Source organism: Kryptolebias marmoratus, linkage group LG10 (genome assembly GCF_001649575.2).
Source record: "Kryptolebias marmoratus isolate JLee-2015 linkage group LG10, ASM164957v2, whole genome shotgun sequence".
In the NCBI taxonomy this organism is placed as follows: Eukaryota; Metazoa; Chordata; class Actinopteri; order Cyprinodontiformes; family Rivulidae; genus Kryptolebias; species Kryptolebias marmoratus.
The window spans coordinates 17,547,635-17,569,186 of record NC_051439.1 but is presented as its reverse complement, the minus strand read 5'-3'; the positions used below and the strand labels follow the sequence as shown (position 1 = coordinate 17,569,186).

The 21,552-nt window shown below is 37.9% G+C and overlaps 1 protein-coding gene across 2 annotated transcripts in view; it reads right to left on the bottom strand.

Moving 5' to 3' along the window:
• The window catches only part of LOC108245097 (peroxidasin), a 36,231-nt gene extending 14,679 nt beyond the window's left edge, over positions 1-21,552 (bottom strand). Inside the window, exons 1-11 of one of the 2 annotated variants that reach the window (XM_017431745.3) lie at positions 21,246-21,552; positions 13,932-14,003; positions 13,133-13,204; positions 10,473-10,544; positions 7,197-7,268; positions 6,045-6,116; positions 4,508-4,677; positions 2,502-2,619; positions 2,137-2,306; positions 709-1,014; positions 147-422 (exon numbers count right to left, since the gene is read on the bottom strand). In XM_017431745.3, the coding sequence (XP_017287234.1) occupies positions 147-422; positions 709-1,014; positions 2,137-2,306; positions 2,502-2,619; positions 4,508-4,677; positions 6,045-6,116; positions 7,197-7,268; positions 10,473-10,544; positions 13,133-13,204; positions 13,932-14,003; positions 21,246-21,433 (1,588 nt within the window). In that variant the 5' untranslated portion in view covers positions 21,434-21,552. The remainder of the gene's footprint in view (positions 1-146; positions 423-708; positions 1,015-2,136; positions 2,307-2,501; positions 2,620-4,507; positions 4,678-6,044; positions 6,117-7,196; positions 7,269-10,472; positions 10,545-13,132; positions 13,205-13,931; positions 14,004-21,245) is intronic. The other variant, XM_017431746.3, reaches the window with a different exon arrangement.

Here is a 21,552-nt window from a genome sequence, read left to right as displayed (position 1 = left end):
TCTTTAATTCACATCAATGCAGCTCATCATGGATTCTGTTAACTCTGTTCTGTTGGATCATGGGGGATTTTAAAGGTTAAATTGAAGAGTCTATTTATTAGAAACTATGATGACATCCAGTGGTCTGTTTTAATCAACGCTCTCACCTCTCTGCTTGATGCGGAGCTGCACACCAGTTCTCACAGACCCCACGGCGTTGATCGCCTGACACTCGTACAGGCCTTCATCGTGCGCCGCCACCCGAGTGATGCGGAACGTGCCAGAGGACAGGATTACGTGACGACGGTCGGATGGAAGTGGAGTTCCTTCTCGAGTCCAGATAATCGCAGGGTCCGGGTTACCGCTTGCTTCGCAAGGGAAGTCCACACTGTGACCCTCCAGGACTGACTGGTCCTGTGGCGTGACAGTGAACTGGGGGAACGCTGGAAGGAGTGGTTACACACTGTTAAATACGCACAGCAACACTGTCACATATGTAGCCTCTGCCATTGGCTTTGCATTGATCTAAGCAATAGCTATGAGTCGAGAAACAAAGTTATGAGACTGCTTTGTTTTCGTTTTTCTCTGCACAGAGAGTAGACAGTGTTTCAAATACAAAGAAAAGACTTTACAGCCTATTTAGTCTGGAAATTCTAAAACCTTAAATAATATTAAACTTAAAGAATTAAATTTCCATATCTTTTTAAATAAACCCAAAGCCTGTTTCACCTTGCACAATGATGAGAGCTGTAGAATGTATTGTATCCACATTGTTGGAGGCAAAACACGTATATTCTCCTCCATCATCCCGGACCACGTTCTGGATATAAAGCCCTCCAGAGGGGGTGATGTTGATGCGAGCATCGGTGGGCAGGGGGGTGCGGTCAGCCTTCGTCCAGGTGATTCTTGGCTGCGGTTGGCCGGTGGCGCTGCACTCTAGGGTCACACTCTCCCCCACAAGGACCTCTGTGTTCAGTGGTTGGATCACAAAACTGGGCCGTGCTGCAGGAGGAGTAGGAGAGGAAGAGGAGACCGCTGGAACGTGGTGAGAATAACTGGATGGTAATAGCTCAAAATAACTTCAATGTGTCAATATGTTCTTGTGATCATATATAGTCATATATAGTCGAAGGAATCACATCTAAAACATGTCAAATTCATGTAGTTTTTCTGTAAAGGCTTCCCTTTTTGTTTGTCAAAAAATGTAAAATTTAATATGATGTTGGTAGTTGGTGCTCAAAAAGCACACATGCTATTTATTAGTTATTTTTATCATTTCTGACTTTTAACTATTTGACCACCCAAAATATATCAATAATGTCTAAAATAAGTCATAGACTTGCATTTCACAACTAAAATCTTATTATTTATTTGTCTAAAGTCCTTTGTAAAAAGTTATTTGTACTTTACTGCAATACATTTTTGTTATGGAAGAAAAAAAATAAAGATTTTTTGTTAAAACTGTGCTCACATTTCCAATAGGATTTTAACAATCCTAATTTACATTTTAGCCAAAACTGTGAAGCTCAAAGTTGATTTTTCTCCTTATTTGGTCATTGATTACTGTGGAAATATGTACACAGCAAGGGACCTGAGGTTTACCATCACACACTGACAGGAAATGCATAACATCTGCTTTGAGAAACCACTGATGTCATGAAACTTTCACACAAGATTCAAATATCACTGTTTTTGTATCTGAGCCAACAAAGTCTTAATAAAGAAAAAAAATAAACCTGAAATGACCTAAAGTCCAAAATGACCAAAAGGTAAATATATATATATATATATAAAATTATAGAACTAAAGCAGAACTGAATAAAAAAGTACTTGTGATTCTATGTAACACATTTTGTTTTAGATCAGTTTAAAAGAAATGTTAAAGAGATTTAAACCATTTAGACTAAATGACAATAAAAAATAAATAAAAATTCTGTTTTGCTCATAGATTTTAGGGCACCATTTGAACTCGTTGCTTACATCACCCTATACCCTGCTATCCAAGTTATAGGAGTTTTAACACAATGACACACATAAAAGCTTCAACTCAACTCCTACTCATCCCTGTCTAGCTGAAAATGTCCCATATTCTACTTGAAACATAGCATAAAGTAGTTATTTGTCATATCAATACTGATATGTAAAGTAGCCACTTACAGGGGGCTCCAAAGTATCGCAGAGTGACCTCAGAGGTCTTGACTTCCCCAGCCACATTTTTGGCCATACATTGGTAGACTCCCTGGTCTGTCTCTCTGGTGTCCTGAATCATCAGTGTCCCATCTTCCAGCAGGTTCAGACGGCTGTCATCACGCATATTTAAAGCATTGCTGAAAGAAAAAACAACATACGCGATTCCAATGATTAATGTTCATTTTTCTCTTTTAAATTACCAAAATGATATCAATAATAACTACATATTTTTAAGCATAACCTTGATGGAGATACATTTAGAAATGATTCAGCTATTTAAGTCCAAGGCTGGGTTTATTCTGTGTCTGCAAACCCAGCTGTTGGTGTCTTACTTGTTCCTGAGCCAGATAATCTGTGGTTTTGGGTTGCCCTCTGCCCTACAGGTGAAGTAGACAGTGTTTCCTGACGTAACATCAACATCCTGGGGCTGTGAGGTGATCCTTGGCACCTCTAGAAGCACAAAGTTAGACAAGAGAAAAGAAAAGACAATCATCTAGTTATGAATGTTTACATATACAGTATAATGATGTTAAAAAAAGCTTATGATTGACTCATGTTTGTGCTGTTATGCTGTGCTGGGGTTTCTCCAGATGTGCTGCTTGCATTATGACCATACTTTCTGATTTTGGTCACGTCTGTGGAAAGGACATTGTTCCAGACGTCTTGTGGTTTATTCAGATGAAACTTTGCAAACCTAAGTTGTGCTGTCATATTCTCTTAAGACAGAAAATGCTTTTTCCTGCAACCTTTCCAAACAAGCCAGTCTTTTGTTTAATTGTCCTGTCATGATCTTTAGCATTTAACCTGATAACTAAAACTTGTAGAGTCTAAGATGGAGCTCTTGGGTTTCGTTTTCTGTAATATATATATATATATATATATATATATACACACACAATGACTGTATTCCAGAAAAATCTGTTAAATCAACCTTCTTTTAAAACTTTCTATATTTTTAACAATGTTGGGATGGTGAAAAAGCTCCATGTGCATTCAGGATGTTAAACCAAATTGTAGAACACTCTTACAGAAAGTGTTTCCTATACTCAGCGGTCAGCTAGAATAATAGTCACCACCTATTTTTGTCGACAAGTGTGTGAATACTAAAATGGGTAGAAGCAACAAACAGGAAATGATCCCATTTCCCAAAGGGGGACAAAACCTCCCACAGTCTGAGTGGATGTTGACTAAGACACATTTCAGAAGCACTCATTTAGGCAGTTTTCTTAACAATGCTTACAGGGAACAGTCCAGGAAAGCAATCCAAACTCTTATACAGTAGGTCCCATCAGGCTATGTTGAAGATCTAACTAACCCATCTATGAGAGGACGAGCTTGGCTAATCAGACCCCACTTGTACAGAGAGACGACACTTGAGAAAAGCTGTTTTGAGAGCAGCTCAAACCATTTTGCATAGATCGACACTGCTTACAGGGACTCAAGTGGGACAAAAAGCTGGGGGACAGACAGCTGGAGGTGTAAAATGGCTTTCACAGCAAGGAGACATTGTTTGCACCTGGTGCCCTCTACACAGACTGGTAGAAGGGAAGGGGGTTACTCTAGGCAGGATTGGACATGTTACAGCCATCAAATTAGCTGCTGAGATTAAACTGTGGTTGAGTTCCAGCTGCCTGGCTTCATATGCAGAATGCAAAGAAGGCAGGAGAAAACACAAAGTTAGAACTGGATTTAGTGTAATCAAGGCTTACTGCCAGTTCTGAAGCCATATGTCTGAAATCAGGCACGCAGAGAGTGTAATGTGTTTCCAATTTTTTACACTTGTATTGTAGAGAAGCATGAACACATTTAATTTTGTGCTTAGGCATGCTTATCTTGAGCTTACAAAACTTACAAATTACCAAAGTTACTGTTTACACAATCGAAATTCTGACCTGATACAAGTAAACTGTGATAGCAGTTGTAGTATGTATTATAAAGCGAAAACATTTTACCATGAACAAAAACAGTTGAGTAAAAGAGGTGCTGAAGCAGGTGATGAACAACAGAGAGGGGCCCTAAATCAAATTCTGCCTGTAAAACCTTAACCCGTCTCTGGTTGTGTGGATGACTTCATGACTCCCTCAATGTGTGTATGTTCCTTTTAGTTTGAAAAGTTAAACAAACGTAAAACAAGTTGAGTTTAATTAGGATACCAGATGATGATAAGACCACATTGCAAAGAGATGATGAAATGTAAGAACGCCCTTATGTCCACAAAACCCAGTGTGTAGAGAAGCAATGCTAACACAATCAACTACTAAAATAAAAATTGTAGTCTGTCATACAACCCATTTTACACTCATTCTGACTGTAATGCTCAGTTTTTCTCTGTCCGTACCACAGTTGAGCTCCTGAGCAGTAAGTGTGGCAACCGATCGACCCTGCAGGCGGCTGGGATAGTCACAGGTGGCTGCAGCCTGGGCATTTCCCGACTCGGCGTACTGCTTCAGCAGGTCAGCCAGCCACAGCAGCTCACAGTCACAGTTTAATGCATTGGAATCCAGTCGCCTGCACACACACACAGAAACAAAGAGCGACTGAAGACACAGCATATAACCACCGTTCATGTATAGTCAGGTGTATGATCAAGAAGACACACCAAACAGGTGCTTTTTTTGTATGTAGTCATTAACCACAATATAAACAGCAGAGAAAGAGGCTTAAACTTAAGAAGTGATGGAACTGAGGCAAAAAGCCAACCTCTGACCAAGACCAGACCAAGCAACTCAAATATGTACAAAAACAAAAGAATTGGGTTGCAAAATTTGGCAAAATGTGCTGTGGACTGTCTGGCTGAATCAGAAGGCAGTTTGTTCACTGAAGGTTTGGAGAGCAGCACAAAAACAAGTGTCTTCAGGAAACTGTAAAACATGATGGAGGTTCCTGGCAGGCTTGAGACTTTGTTTCTTTAAACAGAGTTGTGGATTTGGTCAGGGTTAATGGCGTACATAATGCCATCTGTGGTCTCAGAACGTTGCCTGAATGATCAGATCTCAGTGGATCCTGGATGCACGCAGCCCTCCGCTCAGGAGAAAGTCACTCTTTATTCCCTTTGCTGTGTACACAGCAGCGTTTTGCACACTTCCGTTTAGCAGTTCATGAACTAGAATGTGTCTGGCGCTGTCAAACCCAGCCCAGCTCAGTGCAAACAGTGGGGCCCACCAGGACCATACTGGAACACAGACTTTTCTCGCCGTGGGAAACTGACTCCCAGTTTGGCCTCTTCTTCTGGTGTCCGGTCAAACTTTCAGCTCCATCAGTTCATTATCGATTTCAGAAGATATTTTGCACAGCGAGGCTGTCTGTTTCAGAATACCAGTTTTTCTATAAAAATTTTTTTTAGCTCATAATCTGCCTTTTGAGGCCTATAATTGTGTATATTTTACTATCCTTTGATTTTGAAAGTCATACTTACAGCAAAATCAGTGCTAATTCACTGTACTCTGGATTCTGACTCTTAAGATAATGAGCATTCTGATTTAATAGACACAGTAGTAAATTCATGCCAAACATTGGCAAGAAGCTGAATTGCTGATCGCCCTTCACTTTCTGTTGGCTGGAGAAAGATGGCACTCAAAGGCATATTCGATATAGCTGGCCTTAAATTGCTACACTGCAATATTCCAGAGAGTTGTCAATTTTTGTGCAAATTAGACTGTAAATTTAATTTTAATCACATTAAAACCTGCACGGCCCTGTCCAGCCTTCACTGTATCAGCTTTAAGAAAGAAACAGCAAAACTGAGGCAAAGAAAAGTGTGAGCATTACGTCATTAATAAGCTTGTGCATTAACTGCAGAGGTGGACACAAGACATACATTCTCACATATATACTTCAGTTTTTTTAGGATTTAAATTTTTTTTTTCCTAACTTACAGTCGCTTCATGGACTGAAGATGAGAGAAGGTTCCTGGAACAAGCTGGGTAATTCTGTTGTTGTGCAAAAACCTGAACAAGAAACAAACAAACAAAAGAAAGGAATGTTTAATATTTTGAAATAATAAATAATGCCATTTTGAAGCAAAGCTGCATAATAAAAATGCAGGGTATTTTTATTCTAAACAGATCATTTTCAATCAATTTCCATTTTCAAAACAAGACAAGTAATATGATCATTTTCCCATAAATGCTAATAATATTCAGTAGGGCAACTTGGAAGACATCAAAACTATTTCCTGTTAGTGCAAAATTTTGTAGAAACCCTTCACCTTTTTTACCATTTGATAAATTCTTCATATTCTTTCCCTTCTGAAATACGATCTGTGGATTTTCCGCCTCTCAGCTTTGACGATGCTCATAGAAATATTCCCCAACAAGAACAAAGTATGCACCTGGGAATCCCTTCCCTCCCCTTCTTCCTTGTTTTTATGTGTAGGTGTTTTCACAGTCTCACACACTCACAAGTCTGCATGTATGAAAACACTGAACAGGAACTGACTCGTTAAACAATAAAACAAGAATCTGATATGAGAATTCAATTCATCAAAGGGACAAATGAGACGAGTAAACAGGATTTCTGTTAGAATAAACCTGTAAATTGCTCTTTGTGTCCCTATTTTTGCTGAAGCATGATGAAGCTTGTTTTTATCACTCTGAGATAAATTTTCTTTTAAATTTCAGTCAAAATAGCAGCAAACACCAATATTTTTCACTGAAAGTTACACTAATTTGGTAGAAATCTAAACAGTTTATAGACAAATTTATTTTACAACAAAGTGAGATCTCAAGAGGATGTTGGCTGTACTGAACTGGAACATGTTGCTTTATTTTAATATCAAAACAAACAAAACACGGACTTGCCTGAGACAAAATATAATTTCATGCTGAGTACGTCACAAAATCAATCCCATCTCAATAAAAAGGGACTAAATCCTATAAATTACAATAGGACACTGATTTATTTGAGTACATTTAAGTTTGACAACGATTTACACTTCAAAACATTTCTTTGATTATAATCATATAATCATATTAGAACTGAACCTATTTTAGAAATTTGGGGTTTAAAAGCAGACAAAGTGAACCTACAGTCGTTCCAGCTTTGGCAGATGGGTGAACGATTCCGGTTCCAAAGACTCAATGTTGTTGAAGTGCAGGTACCTAAAGACAGCAAAATGTAGAGCATAATGAAGACAAAGGAGACTAAAACATGATTTTAAAATCTTATACTTCTAGCATGTACTAGGGTAAAGGGGAGACAATGGAACCTCTGAAGTTCTCCTCATTCATCACTGCCATTACTGAGATAACAAATAAGACCTCATTCTCCACAAACCTGGACAGATTAGAGGGATTTGCACAGCAGGCATTCATTACATGTTCATTCTAACATGTTATGGCTAGAGGCTGCTTTTAAAATGCATTTGAGTACAGGTGAAAATCAAGTTAAACAATCATCTCGTGGAATGCAAACAAAGCTCAGCGCTAATGCAGAGTTTTCACTCCCTTACATGTTTCACATTCATCCGAAAATTCATGTACTTTTTCTCAAGGGTTTATACACAATTCTCAGGAATGGCAAATAAAAAAAACAGACTGTTTATAGATTAGAAATCAACTCGAATATCCATCTTATTAGGACTTTAGACACTTCTTGGGAGAGTTGAGTCAAAGTTTATTTCCGTAGCGCATTTAAAAACAGCCTCAGTTGACCACAAATGCTGTGTAAGCTTTTAAATAAAATCAGTGATTAGTAAATCTGTATTAGGTATGAGCTACAGAAAATAAAGCTTAATACATAGAACAATAAAAAAACAGTATATAAATTGAGCTTGCACAATAAAAACCAAGATAACCTACTAAGACTAAAAGCTAAACAGAAGAAATGGGATTTTCAGCATGGATTAATTTGAGATGGAGCAGCTGTTACGTAAAATGGATGGCTGTTCTACACATTAGGCTCTGCCACTGCAAAGGTTCTGTTATCACTCATTTTAAGCCTGTATTTTGTAATGTTTAAGAGAAATTTGTTTGTAGACCCCAGCAATCTGGCAGGAGTGTGAGGGTGTAAAAGACGAAATAAGTCAGTACTAAACCATTAGGACTCTTTCAAACAAGGACTTTTTTTGAAGTGGCCCAGATGACTAATTTTGGAGGTTTTCCATCAGAGTTGCTGTAAGCATTTCTGTAGCCATCTTCATCCTGACCTGCCTCTCACTCCTGAAACCCCACAGAGTGGTGCTGCCACCACCATGTTTGTCTACAGGAATGGGATTAATGAGGTAAAGCTGGTTTCCTTCATGCATGATAATGGTAATTGAGACCAGTATTTCTTCTATAGGTTAAAAGATTTTACTTTTAGTTCCTGGAGGTCATTCAAATGACTAATGATAAACATACAGCCTATTGTCATGTAACTTTCATTGAAATACGGCTTTGCTTTGAGCACTCTGCAATAAAGACGTGTGTTGGAATGCTACTTTGATGCCTGACTTTTGGTAAACTTCTTCCATCTTCACAAAATAACACCAAGCTTTTTGACCATTGGCATGTTTGCTGCCTGGCTGATCAAAGCCCTTCACCTCTGATGACTTTATTTGGTACGCAATCAGTTGTTTGTGCCATAATTTTGAGATAAAAGGTTGTCCTTAAGTTTTTTTTTTTTTCTGTGTTTATTCACATCTGTTTCTTTACCCAATTCTGTCCTGTGGGTTTAACAATTCTCTCAACCTTATGGTTTTGGTTTTGACATGCACCATTTAGTTCAAGTTCTTTTAGTCATTCCAGCCTGATTTGAAATTCAGTGGCCTCCAGGCCAGTGACCACATGTGAGACCCTATACAGAGTGATGTGTGTGTTCTTCCTGATCTCTAATGAATTTAGTTCAGGATAAGTGAACTCAAATTTTGTAAAAGTATCTCTTCTGTCAAAATGGATTGTAAGATATTAGCTGAAACTATCACAACACAGAGTCTGAAAGCTTCTAGATGAAAGATACTTAAGGTTTTTATTGTGGAAAAAAGCTATATTAATTCTGCTTAAATGTTTACATAAGGATGCATTAGCATTTTTTAAATATTGCAATACAAAAGAGAAAATCCCATATTGTATTTACATTTTTGAGGACAAGCCATGAAGCCTGCTCATTGATAAATCACAGACATGGCAATAAACCATCAACCAATAGTTTGTGACTTCTCTTTATTCAGATCAATAAAAGAATACGACTTTAGGAATCTGTTCAAGTATTTTCACTGTGATTTAAAACTTGTCACCCAGATGTAAAACGTTTCTTTATTGTAGTAAAATTCAAAACATGGTCTGATACCAGAGGTTTAAACTGCATTTCTTTCCATAAGTTGTATGGACTCATTCCCGAATTTCAGGCTTGCAACACATTTTAAATAAAGTAAAGACAGTAAAGATTTAACTGCGTTGAAAATGTTGCCAACACCTAAAAGATGTTCTGGCACTGAGGTCAAGTGACTCAGCATTTTAGATGTTATTTTGTCCCATTCTTCTTGCAAATACATCTTAAAGTATGGGGTCGTTGTCACATTTTTGGCTTTTGAATGTGACACATTCTCTGTTGGGGACAGGTCAAGACTGCAGGCAGTTCAGTTCATTACCTCTAATGTGTTTAAAATCTAAAATGCTGAAATGGATGTAAATTAACAATCGAAACAAAGCTGACACAACAGAATATAAATTATATGGGGTTTAAACTGCTTGTAATGGGATAAAAATGGAATTAAACATAAATTTGCTTACACTGTTAATATATTTTGCATCAGACATTACAAAAATATACAACAAAAGAAGCAGCTAAATTTTGTTACATCAGCAAGATACACACACAGCAAAATTCTCGAAAAAAAGGATTTCAGCAAATCAGAGAAGAAGAACGATTTCCACAGCAACAAGACAGATGCGGGTCAAGCTTTGCTCTACAACAGCCCTGACTCAAGTATAACACTACAATAAATCAAGCTTTAGAGCTTCACAAAGGGGCGGCACATGGCTGCCACCCTGAACACACGACTCATGCAGAGGGAGTCAAAGGGGGTCAGCACAGCACACGAGGGCGGGTGCACACACACCATGCACATCGTCAGCAGAAAACAGCTGAAAAAGAATGTTGCACGTAGCAATGGAAACATAATGTCTGTTTAAAGCTTATACAGTTAAGAACATGCTTTGAAATAGCAGTTCCTCTGACTTAAGCATGTCAACGTTGCCAGGTTTTGTCACTTCTTTACAAAAATCTTTTAGAAGAGAGTGTGATGCAGGCATTTACAAACGGGGGGAGGAAGGTGGAGCATTGTGGGCAGAAGGAAAAGGTGAATAAAGAATTTGATCACTTACAGTTGCTCAAGAGAAACAAGCCCCTTAAATGCTTGTCTGTCAATTGTTTGGATTTCATTCTTGTACAAATAGCTGAAAAGAGATAATCAGTATCATTAGTAACACTCACACATGATTGTCTCAATTCTGGCTGGTTATACTGAAAGAAAAAGCAGTTTAATGTTGGATAATAGTGTATATTAAAAACAGTTAATGAACTCTTAGCAATAAAACTATCAAAGAAAATGAAAATTGTGTTTGCATCAAATAAATTCATGTAACTGTTAACAAAAAAAAATTCTTGTGTGTCAATTTTTTTCTCCATATGTCTCCACTTTTCAGTGACTTCCATATTGTAACGTCCAACAGGCTGAAGTAATAAGCTGCATGTTCGGGATCAGGAGGCACAGTGGAAGACAAACAACCTCCTCATGTGCCTGTTTTCCCTCCATAATATGGGTCAGAGAAATGTGATACTAGAAAAGCAATAGCTTCCAGCTGTCTGCCCTTTCATTTCCCATCAGACGTTTCACTTTTTCACAACTACACACGTAACAAGACATGATGAGAGATTCAGATCTCCATGCGATATGAGTGCAGGAGCAAATTAAACACCTTCTGTAACTCTGTTTCCTTCTACACTTCTTATCCTGCCTGGGCCAACACTATCAGATGTCATCCAGAGGAAAAAAGGTTGTGAGAAAAAGGGGTTCTCTTTCAAAGTAGGAAAAATTATGATAATTTGGTCTAAACTTTGATTTCAAACAAATAAACTCTCTTCTGATGTAAAGTCTTTATATTTTGTAAAAGAAAAAAAATTGCAGAAGAAACTGACAGAATATTTTGATATAACTTATATAACTATTTAGCTTTAGTTTAAATATCTGCCTTTTAAACTAAATGATGGATTGGCGTCATAAAACGATGTCAATCTGATCTGTAAAAAGTATCAAGACAACTGGTGTCCCAAGTAAAGTTTCTAAATCTATCATTTTTTTTATGTATACCTTTTTATTTCAGCTTCATTTATCCTAATAATGAAATCCAAGCAACAAAGATGATGCCAAAAGCCAACTGCGTTTCTAGTGTTTATTATTCTTCCTTAATATCATACTCATACCAAGTAAATTGCAGTTTTTTGTCAGCTGCAATCTATCTACAAATTTATAAAATGTTCTGATGCCACAGGCAAATTCAGACTGCCAAAAACTGATTATTTTGAAAATAATCAAGTTCAATTTTTTTGCCCTTTTACAGGAAATTCAGCAAATTATTATTCTGCAAAAAGCTGCTATGTCATGGTATTAATAAATAATACTAACAGCCACTGGCTTTCAATTGAACTTGGATGGTATTCTTCATTTTCTAACATTTAACACTCAAAATACCACAACAGAAAGCAAAGGTCAACATGAAACATGTCACATTGTATATTTTTCTCACCTATAGATAAAAAAAATTACAGATCTAAAAACCTATAATTACCTAAAGAATAAGGGTCATTTGCATATGTGTACATATTAAAATATAAGTTCATATAAAATCATTTGTAGATCTAGAGGTTGTAAACTTGACCTTATCCTTTTTAGAGTGGTTGATTTTGAATACTTTAATACTACTTGTTTTCTCTTATATGCGTTATCAATTTGAATTGGCTTCATTCTTTGAACGCTGCTTGAGAAGTAAACTTAGAAAAATATACTTTTTGTGCAACAGAACAGGCAGGAGGCAACCCAATAAAATAACTGATTTTAAACTAATTGATGCATCAATTTAATATAGATTTCCATGTGTGAATCTTGCCTGAAGTCTGTGTCTCAGTTTGTATTCAGTGCATCAAAAATAAGCCCTAACTCAGTCGTCACACACTACTCACTCCTGCCTCGTCTTGCCAGATTAGGAACCTCACAACTCTTTCCATTTCCTCAAGAGTCGGCTAAAGGAAACAGGCACTGATGCAGTTTCATGAAACTAACAAAAAACAAGAGATTAATTCCCACAATTTGGCCCCTTAAACTCTCTTTGGATTGTTTATGGACAGTTGTCTGATCATTAGGCCTTAAGGATATCATAGATGATAAGCGGGGGAAGCTACTGAAGTCCAAAGGAAGTGAAAAGCTCAGATGGGAGATAAAATCTAACCTCCAGCTGCAGAATGACTAAGCAGAAATGGGGAAGGGTAACCGGACACCTTCACATAATCACAGAGTTTGTGGTAGCAAGGACCGTCTTCAGATCAGTTGTGCTTTTAGTGAGAGGGGTTCTGTAATTAAAACAGTGACTAACAGCTACAGGATTTAATTACAAACAAGTGTGGTGGAATGTGAGGAATGTGTAAGCTTGTTTTTCATGAACGAAACAGAAAAGACTATCTTTCTTCTCTGTACCATCTTTTTTTCCTCTTTTGTGAAGTCAAAATCGTAGTTATTGCTGCATTCACACAAATATCCTAAGACATTTTTTCTGTGGTCATATTGGTCGCAAATGGAAGTTTGGATGGTTAATTTTAACACTTAATTGCCTAAATTTTCTTTGCTGAAAGGAAAACTCGAAAAAAAAAAAAACATATGCACCAGGGCCCGTCAGCTCTGTATTCAAACTTCTCAAGAGCTAATTTAGCACTGTATTTGCAAAATTACACAAAAACTGACAAATCCAGAGTTAATATGAGAGAAACTTACAGATATTTGAGGTTTTCTAGGTCTTCAAACGCTGCTCTGGGAATCCTTCGTATATGATTGTTGTTAAGGAGTCTGAAGAAAAAAAACAAGGGTTATTAATGAATAATTTGTCACTGTCAATATCAAAATGTATTTTTTGTCTATACAACTTTAATGTTGTCACTGTGGTTCAAAGACTGAGTCTGTCTCAAAGGTCTGTGGAGCATCAGCCTTGAACAAAAAGAGATTTTCAGGTTTACAGACCAGCAGGAAAATATGAAAAATGAGGCTTTTCTCCCGACTTACAAGACTTTTCTGTAGTTTATTTTTAAATCTAAAACAGCACTCCAACCACACATTCTTATGACTCTGGGAAGTTTTAGGTGCTTTAAAGTAATCCACACTTTCCTAAAAACATTTTGTTAGCAGATGAGCTTAACTGAAAGTTAATGATGGCTAAATAGTCTTCCTTTTTTATTTTTTATTTTTCTCCCCCTCTAATAATCAGCAGATGAAAAAACAATTTATTAATATTTGATATTTGCAAATATTTGGATAAGGTGGGGTGTATTTTATTTACAAAAACAACAAACCTGGACAGCGTAAAAAAAAAAAGAAAAAGCCACATGATAACATGATACAAGCTGCTGCATGAACACATTTCTTATCATTGCTAAGTTCATTGTTAAAGTTGAAGATATAAAAACACACGTAAAGGAGAAAAATGTACTCTAAGGTTATAAAGACATGTAAAAAACAAAAGCAGTAACAGTGTAAGATTGAATCTAGTGTATATTCATATATAAGCAGGAAGACTTACAGTGTGTTGAGGTTTTGTAACCGCCTGAAGGAGCCCGGCTGTAAATCCTTGATTTTGTTGAATCTTAAATCTCTGTAAAACAAAGAAGAATGGGTTCACATTCAGAAAAAAAACCCCGATATCATTTAGGGTATTTTCTAGCACATAAATTCAAACCTTTGTAACATTTTGTATTGGTAAAGCAGTGACACACTGCATGAGCTGACACAGAAAAAATCTTAAGTATTACTGGACAATCATTTCACAGGAAAGCTTTTGTTGAGCTTTAATCTTCAGGATAGATTCAAATAATATTTGCCAAATGATAACAGGCTGGGGATTATTTGCAGCAATCAGAATGGCAGGTTTCAGAATCTGTCTCCGGTTTCTTTTTAACTGAAAAGGGCTGTGTAAAGATAATAACAAAGCTTAATATTAACACAAATCACTCTCGGTTTGACAAAAAAAAATGACTTAACATCCAAGTAATGCGAGAGGCCGCAAACTCTGGTGAAATCACTCGACCACATGTAACATTACCAGCATAAAATAACAAATTACAAGAACCCTGAACATCCTGTTTAAACAGTGATGTTTGTACAACGTAGGCTTTAAGTAACCTGATCTTGACCTGCATTTATGTAACAGTAAAGTTAATTTCCTCCAGTCCTAAAGATTTCAAAATCTGAATATTATACAAAAATGTATGTTGGTTAGTAATCTCCATTATTAATATGATCTCAGATGAACAAGACAAAGCAAGTAACACTGTCATTGTAGATTTAACAAAATAGTCCACCTCATGATTCAATATTTTGTAGAACAACATTCAGCAGTCATAACTTGCAGTAATTATCTGCTCCATGACCTTTGGTCCACCCTTCTTTACAATGTTGCTTCGGTTTATTGAGGTTTGCAGACATATCCTGCAGAACAGTCCTTTAAAGTTCCCACCAAAGAATTTCAGTCAGACATAGTTGGGTCATTGCAACACCTTGATTATTCTGTTTTTCTCTCCTTCTGTTGTAGATTTGACCCAGTTTGGGCCATGCTTCAGCTGTCAGACACATCTGACTCGAGATTTCTTTGGTGTACAGAGACGTTCACAATCGACTCAGTGACTGCAAGGCACATAGGTTCTGTGGCTGCAAAACAAGCCCAAATCATCATTCTTCCATCACTGTGCTGACAGCTGGTATGAGGCGTGTACTGACATCTTGTGTTTGTTATTCTCCAAACATGCTGCTGTGATTTATGGAAAAATATCTTCATTTTGGTCTCATCTCTCCACTGTGACTTTTTCTCTGTAGAATGAAAGAATACTGTATTTTTAAAAACAACTTATAACCAGATTAATGGGCAGCTACAGTTGCTTCTCTGAGATCATTGCTGATGTCTTTCCTCCTTGGCACTGTGGTAACTCAAACCTGCACGCTTCAGAGCAACAAACTGGCAGAACATCTGCTTTTCTAGGGATGTTCACATCTGCTGGAAATTAATGCATTTAACTAGCAGCACCTGGCTTCTTCTTCCACTCCTAAAGTCTATGGAAAATGAAGGTGGACAGTTTAAGACCTGGTAGAAAATGAGTATCGAGAATGTTTTAATGTACTGATCAAATCTTAGATTTAATACAGGTATATTAACCTTTTAGTGTCACTATAAGGCATTTCCTAAGATCCTTTTACATGATACATCATATAACTAAAACCTGCCATTCATAGATGGAATTAGTATTTTAAAACCTTACTACATATAATCATGTCTAATAACACATTTAATTTAAGCCACAAAGCCATGACAGGTTACGCAGCATAAAACATGTTATCATGTTATCTTGCCAAGACGACAAAGAGACCATTCCTTTAGGGAGCGCAGAATCCCAGTCAGACTTCAGGCTGCCTCCCAACACTATTGCCAGTCACTGACCTTACAAAATAAACAATCTCAGACTGTATCAGAAAGACAAAACATACTTGACTTACTATGCAAAACTGTCAAGACATCTGCATGATGGGATCAGTGTGTTTTTAGTCCAGGAGAAAAACAGCTCTCGCTCTTTTCTCATTGTGTGCTTTACTAAATTAGACTAAAATGTAATGTTTCACACTTGCATTCCCAGTACAAAGAGCAAATTACATTCTGATTTTTTTTTAATTATTATTACCATACCATAAATATATACTATTATCAAGAAAAACAAAAGACCAAAAACAGGAAATCCTAAGAAATCTTGTGTGAGTTTTTAGGTTGAGTAAGTTATCAACAAGCTAAAGTTGTGTGAAACTAAACTTTCTTCCAAATCTAAAAAAAAAAAAAAACAAGCTTTAAGATGGATGAACTGGTTCTTTGGGTCTAACTCATATGAAACCCTAGCTGTCTGGGTCCAGGATTTTGAGACAGTTTTGGATACGCTGGCATTCCAAGGTGATCAAGTTCAGTCATGACTGCTTTTTTTTCCCCCCTCACATGTGTTTTAGGATATAAAAATCACTACATCTTGATAAGGTGATGTTTAACATAGGAGTTCTAAAAAGAGAGGTTACAATAGAAATCAAGAAAGATCTGTCTTTAAACTATTTGTCTTTAAACTACTTAAGTTCAAGGTGCTTCCTTCAATTGTGTTAAATTCTTTATGACAAAAGGTGCCTGTTGGCTTTGGTTAAAACAAAGCATACCCAGTAAAAATATTCAAGAAAACATCCATGTCAGCATCTAAAAGTAAATAAATCACATAAATTCAAATTGAAGCCTGGTTCTTGCAACATCCCCTCTTAAAAAACAGAGCATTGCTAATTAAAATCAATCAATCAACAGGTTTCTGAGCTGTAACCAGCTGTGATCAAGCTTGACAATCTGAAAGTTTAAACAGGACTGCAGATGTATTTGAAAGGACATTGCCAAAGTACAGCAAGTGTCAACAACATTTTAAATGAAGGAAAGAATGAGCTGTCCTCCGTAGAACACACTCAGGAAAACCTCCTTCCGTAGGGTCGGGGTGCAGACTGATTGTCCAGACATGCTGAGGCAGAGACTGTCCTGTCTGCTCTGGCCCGCAGGGATGAGGAGGAGGGGGATAAGGAAGCAGAGCTACGTGCTGAATCAGACAGCGCTCATCTGCAAGCACTGGTTCTGATTTCTCCAAAGACAATTCTTCAACACAGTGCTATAATCAACTACTTGCATAAAGTTAAAGGCTTATGTAACACATATTCTAACACTCTTGAGTGCTGGTACCATGACTAAAACTTGTAACTGGACCTCATTTGTCTTTGTTGGTATTTTGGCTCATTTTCTTGGCTGACACATTCTGTACTTCTTTGTGGAGAAGGCTAAATAAGGTCAACCAGACAGTTGACTGCCGCAGGATCAGCTCAGCTGTCAACAGAAGGGAATAAAAAGCTCAACCGATAAGAATGTCCTGGATTTATTAACTTCAAAAGCTCAGACAGACACTAAAAACTGATTATGTCAATGGAATGGTAGCATTGTCATACAGAATTAGGTGTTTGAGTGATTGTTTTGTCTTGGGATCTGGTAAATTTTTATCATAATAAAAAACTTATTATTCCCATGAGGTACAGAGTTGTTGTTGCAATCACTTAAGCTTAAATTCCTGTTTCAATACAATGCAACAGCAAGTAATGAGTATATTTTGTCAAAGGACAATGTGGGCCTCTAATCTTGTTTTGAGGTTGTTTAGGCACAAGACAAAAGAAGGGGGAAATGACTCACCCCACAGATGGTAAAACACGGGATAAGCTGCAGAGGACAGTTAGCAAGCAAACCATTTGAAAACCCTTCAGCAAATTAAGTAACAAGAAAATGTTGACAATTTTATTAGATCTGTCTCCAAACTCGTTAAATGAGTCTGTTAACTCCCAATAATGTGCTTTGACGGCACTGAGCCAAAGGGAACCATAAAACAGCAAAACTAACAACCCTGCAGAGGGGCTGAAAGGCCTTTCTTGGTTTTGAATAAACAAAAGGCCTGAAAATGAACAGCCTACCCAACACAATTACCCACACAGAGAGTAGACACATAATTCAACTACCAAGTTGATAAAGCTGTACTCCAACAGACTGTTTTGTATAAAACCTCCTAAAATTACATGCATGATTTTCCTATAAAGTTACATTGCTCACACTGCATTCTGACATAGAATAAGCCCATGACTATGACTTATCTAAACTGAACAATGCTGACACTCTTGTTGGCAGCCTTTTGGACACATTAGGTCTGAAAGCTCCACTCATTTTTGGCCAGTGAGTCAGTGCAAACATTTAACATTTTAGCAGCTCTGCTCCTAATTAAAATGATTACTTTAGAAACAATTACAGTCTTTAATAAGTTAGAGAATCAGTGGAGCTCATTATGTTGCAAAGTGAACTGAAAGCCTTGTACCACTGAAAATCAAAGATGTAACTCCGAATGCCAAAGGCGTCTGATCAACATTCACTTTTCAAGTTGATGAGCAAATTTTACTCTATGCTCCAGTTAACTGGTGGCACTTCCAAAGGTCTGCTGTCAGACCAGGACGATATGATACACAACCTCAAGCAATTTGATGCACAGTCTAAAGCTTGTCAATCTTTGAGACATAAAAATAATTAAAAATTTGCTACTAAGTGATCCAATGTTTAACATTAATCTAATGTAATGTGTACTGACAGCGTTTTACAACCAAAGTGTCAGTACAGTATACTTATGTGATTCATCAACCACTCAGGTAAATCATTATTTTCATCTGAAGTTCATCTTCCACTTTCACATTTGACTTAAGTGGGATTAGGGTTGACTTTATACATTGAAGTACTATTGGAGTTTTGGTCATCCAACCTTAAAAACATGATGAATGAAAAAAAAAAACTTATTGAGGCTTGGCCAATGAAGTAACTGCAGTACTTTATAAACATGAGCTGGGAACGTAAATCAATGATCCTCCAAACCCACCAGCTGTTCTGCACTGGAGTGCACAGGATGGGGCCTGTAGAAACCCCTTCAACAACTATCTCCCTGGGTAAATGAGCAAAGCTTTGGGGATTTCTGGCTTTGCATTCCATAAAGCTGCAGAGACTGAGAGCCTCACAAAACCTGACTGCAGCAAATTCCAAGTGAACAAACTCCACTTCGTCTCTAACTCTCACTGTCACTCGGGCAGACCAGGCTACTGTTTACAGGAAGTTAGCAAAGTAGGGGTATGAAAACAAAGATATTTGAACAGAAAACAATGGCTTATCTGAAATGGTGGAACATTTAGGGCCACATAACACTGCAACACATTGAAATGACTCAGCTGCTCTAACAAGCTATGATCCAGTGAAAAGTTACAGTTCTAATCCGGTTCTTTGTACTATCTAATAACAAAACCGTGACTCCACTCATGATATGGATAACACAACAATTTGTTACAATTCAGTCTAGACTTGTCACGCTGAATGCTACTAAAATACAAATCTACACTAACAGTTTATGTTTATTATTGAAACAAAGAGATGTCTATGCGAAAACAATCATTTCTCAAAATCTCGCAAATCTGTGAGAAGACATGCAGCAACATCCTTACAGCATTACTGAGAGGGAATGTAATTTAATAGCTTCACACAGAAAGAGAGTCCAAGGGGAAAACAGCTGAAACATAAATGAAGGCCAGAAAGAAATAAAAAAGGGGGAAAACTCTGTTATGAGCTGTTTGCAAAACTCATTTGGCTTTTTCTTCACAATTTACTGCAGAAGACACAAATTAACAGAGTTCTTTATGGAAATCATGGAAAAAAAGTGAACTAAAGCATAGATGTACATTCATTTGTAGGCTTTCTGCGTGACATTATTTCTAATTATTTGTGGACCAAAAATACACTGCAGACAGACTGCGAAACATGTCTGTTTTACAAGTTAAACTGAAATAAATCCAGCACCAAATGAGTCTAGAGCTGCAAAGAAAATGGTAAAAAAAGAAGTTACATCACTGGTAAATTTGATCTGAAATAAACTCTGTGTTCAGTAGAGATGAAACATAATGTTCTGACATTGTGTTCCACTGCTTGTGCGCTGAAAGCAAATATAAAGGATCATCTTACATTTATTCCACTTTCTGCCCACAACACAATACTGCAAGTTGAATAAGGAGATACAGTTAGAAAACAACATTAAACTAGAGTAATTCATTTGAGGCTTTTAGTTTAGCCAGACCATAAACCATAGGAATACAACTCTTCTTGCAAGTTTACAGTTGGGGAGTGCTCTTGGCGCAGATGGCGGGTCATGTTTCAAACAGCAGAGTGGAGGAAGCCAGGATAGGAAGTCACGTCCTGACATGACAGCCCAGTGAGGTGACGACGATAGGGGAGCCACAAGGAGCTTCAAAGCTCCACCAGCATGAAAGCTTGTTGGAAACCACAGCATGCTCCTCTCCTCTAATCAACACAATCCTTCCACTGGTGTGCCACATGTAGGACTCCCATCTGCCTTTTGGGGATATTCAGGCAGGCTGCACATATGACTGCAGGGCTGACCGCAGATGGCAAAGGACAGGACTTATTCTGAGCCTGGTTGTGGGGTGCTGGCTGGCTAACTTGCCCCTTTGTGTCCTTGAATGAATCTATTTATAGCTCCATGTATGAGGGACTGAAATCCTTAAGATTTCAGTGGCTGATTAAACACAAAGACTGCCACATATCAGGGAGGGCTGGACAGATGTGGAGCTTTGTGCTCTGACAGCCTGTGGAAGGAGATTGTTTGGCCGGCTTGTGACAAGCAGGGCACATTCACAAGTGGGTGTCAAGACGGAAGAATTTCCTTTCTTTCATCTCAGAACAAAAGGAAATCATGGAGTTTTACCTGGGCGGCAAAGCTTTTTAAGATTTTGAGAAATTGGGTTTTCCATCGTTACTGGGTGTAAAACCACAAGCCTGGTCTTGAAGAGACAGCATCTCTGAAAATCTATGAACTAACTTGTTTCATTTTGCGCACAGAGAAAACATCACCAGGAGCTGCTGATGCCCTCCAGGAACTTATTGAGAAGATTTAGAGCCCAGCTTGTGCTGTTTGACCCTGAACACCCTGTTCATTAACCCCAACAACACACAGCTCGACTCTCAGGGCAGGGCAGGTGGCAAAAGTTTGTGTGAAAACTTCTTAAAACATTTTATTAACCTCTGATCAGCCTTTTGTTTCATTTCCAAATAAAAAAAAAGGGCTTGGTTTAATAAACTGATTACTTCAAACAATATAGGCTCCCCTCTTTCTGCATGAATGCATCAGATCCCTGTAGGGCTCTTGGTTCGAGTTAGTTTGGACGAAAAGAGGAAAACAAACAAAAAACAACTACTCACAGAATGGTTGTCTGAGGAGACACCGTCGGTACCGTTTCCAGGTTCAGATGCATACATCGCACGGTGGTTCGGAAGCACAAACACCGACTCGGACAACAAAGTGCCAGCTGAGGTCCGCAGGCGAGCAGAAAGAAAGCCGCAGCCGCGAGGAGCCGCGCAGGACAGAGCTGGCCGGGCCGGGTCGCCATGATTTCCAGCAGTGAGGCGAGCAGAGCGCAGAGCAGAGCGCAGAGCAGGAGCCAGCTGCCCTGCTCACACACACACTCACTCACACACACACACACACACACACACACACACACACACA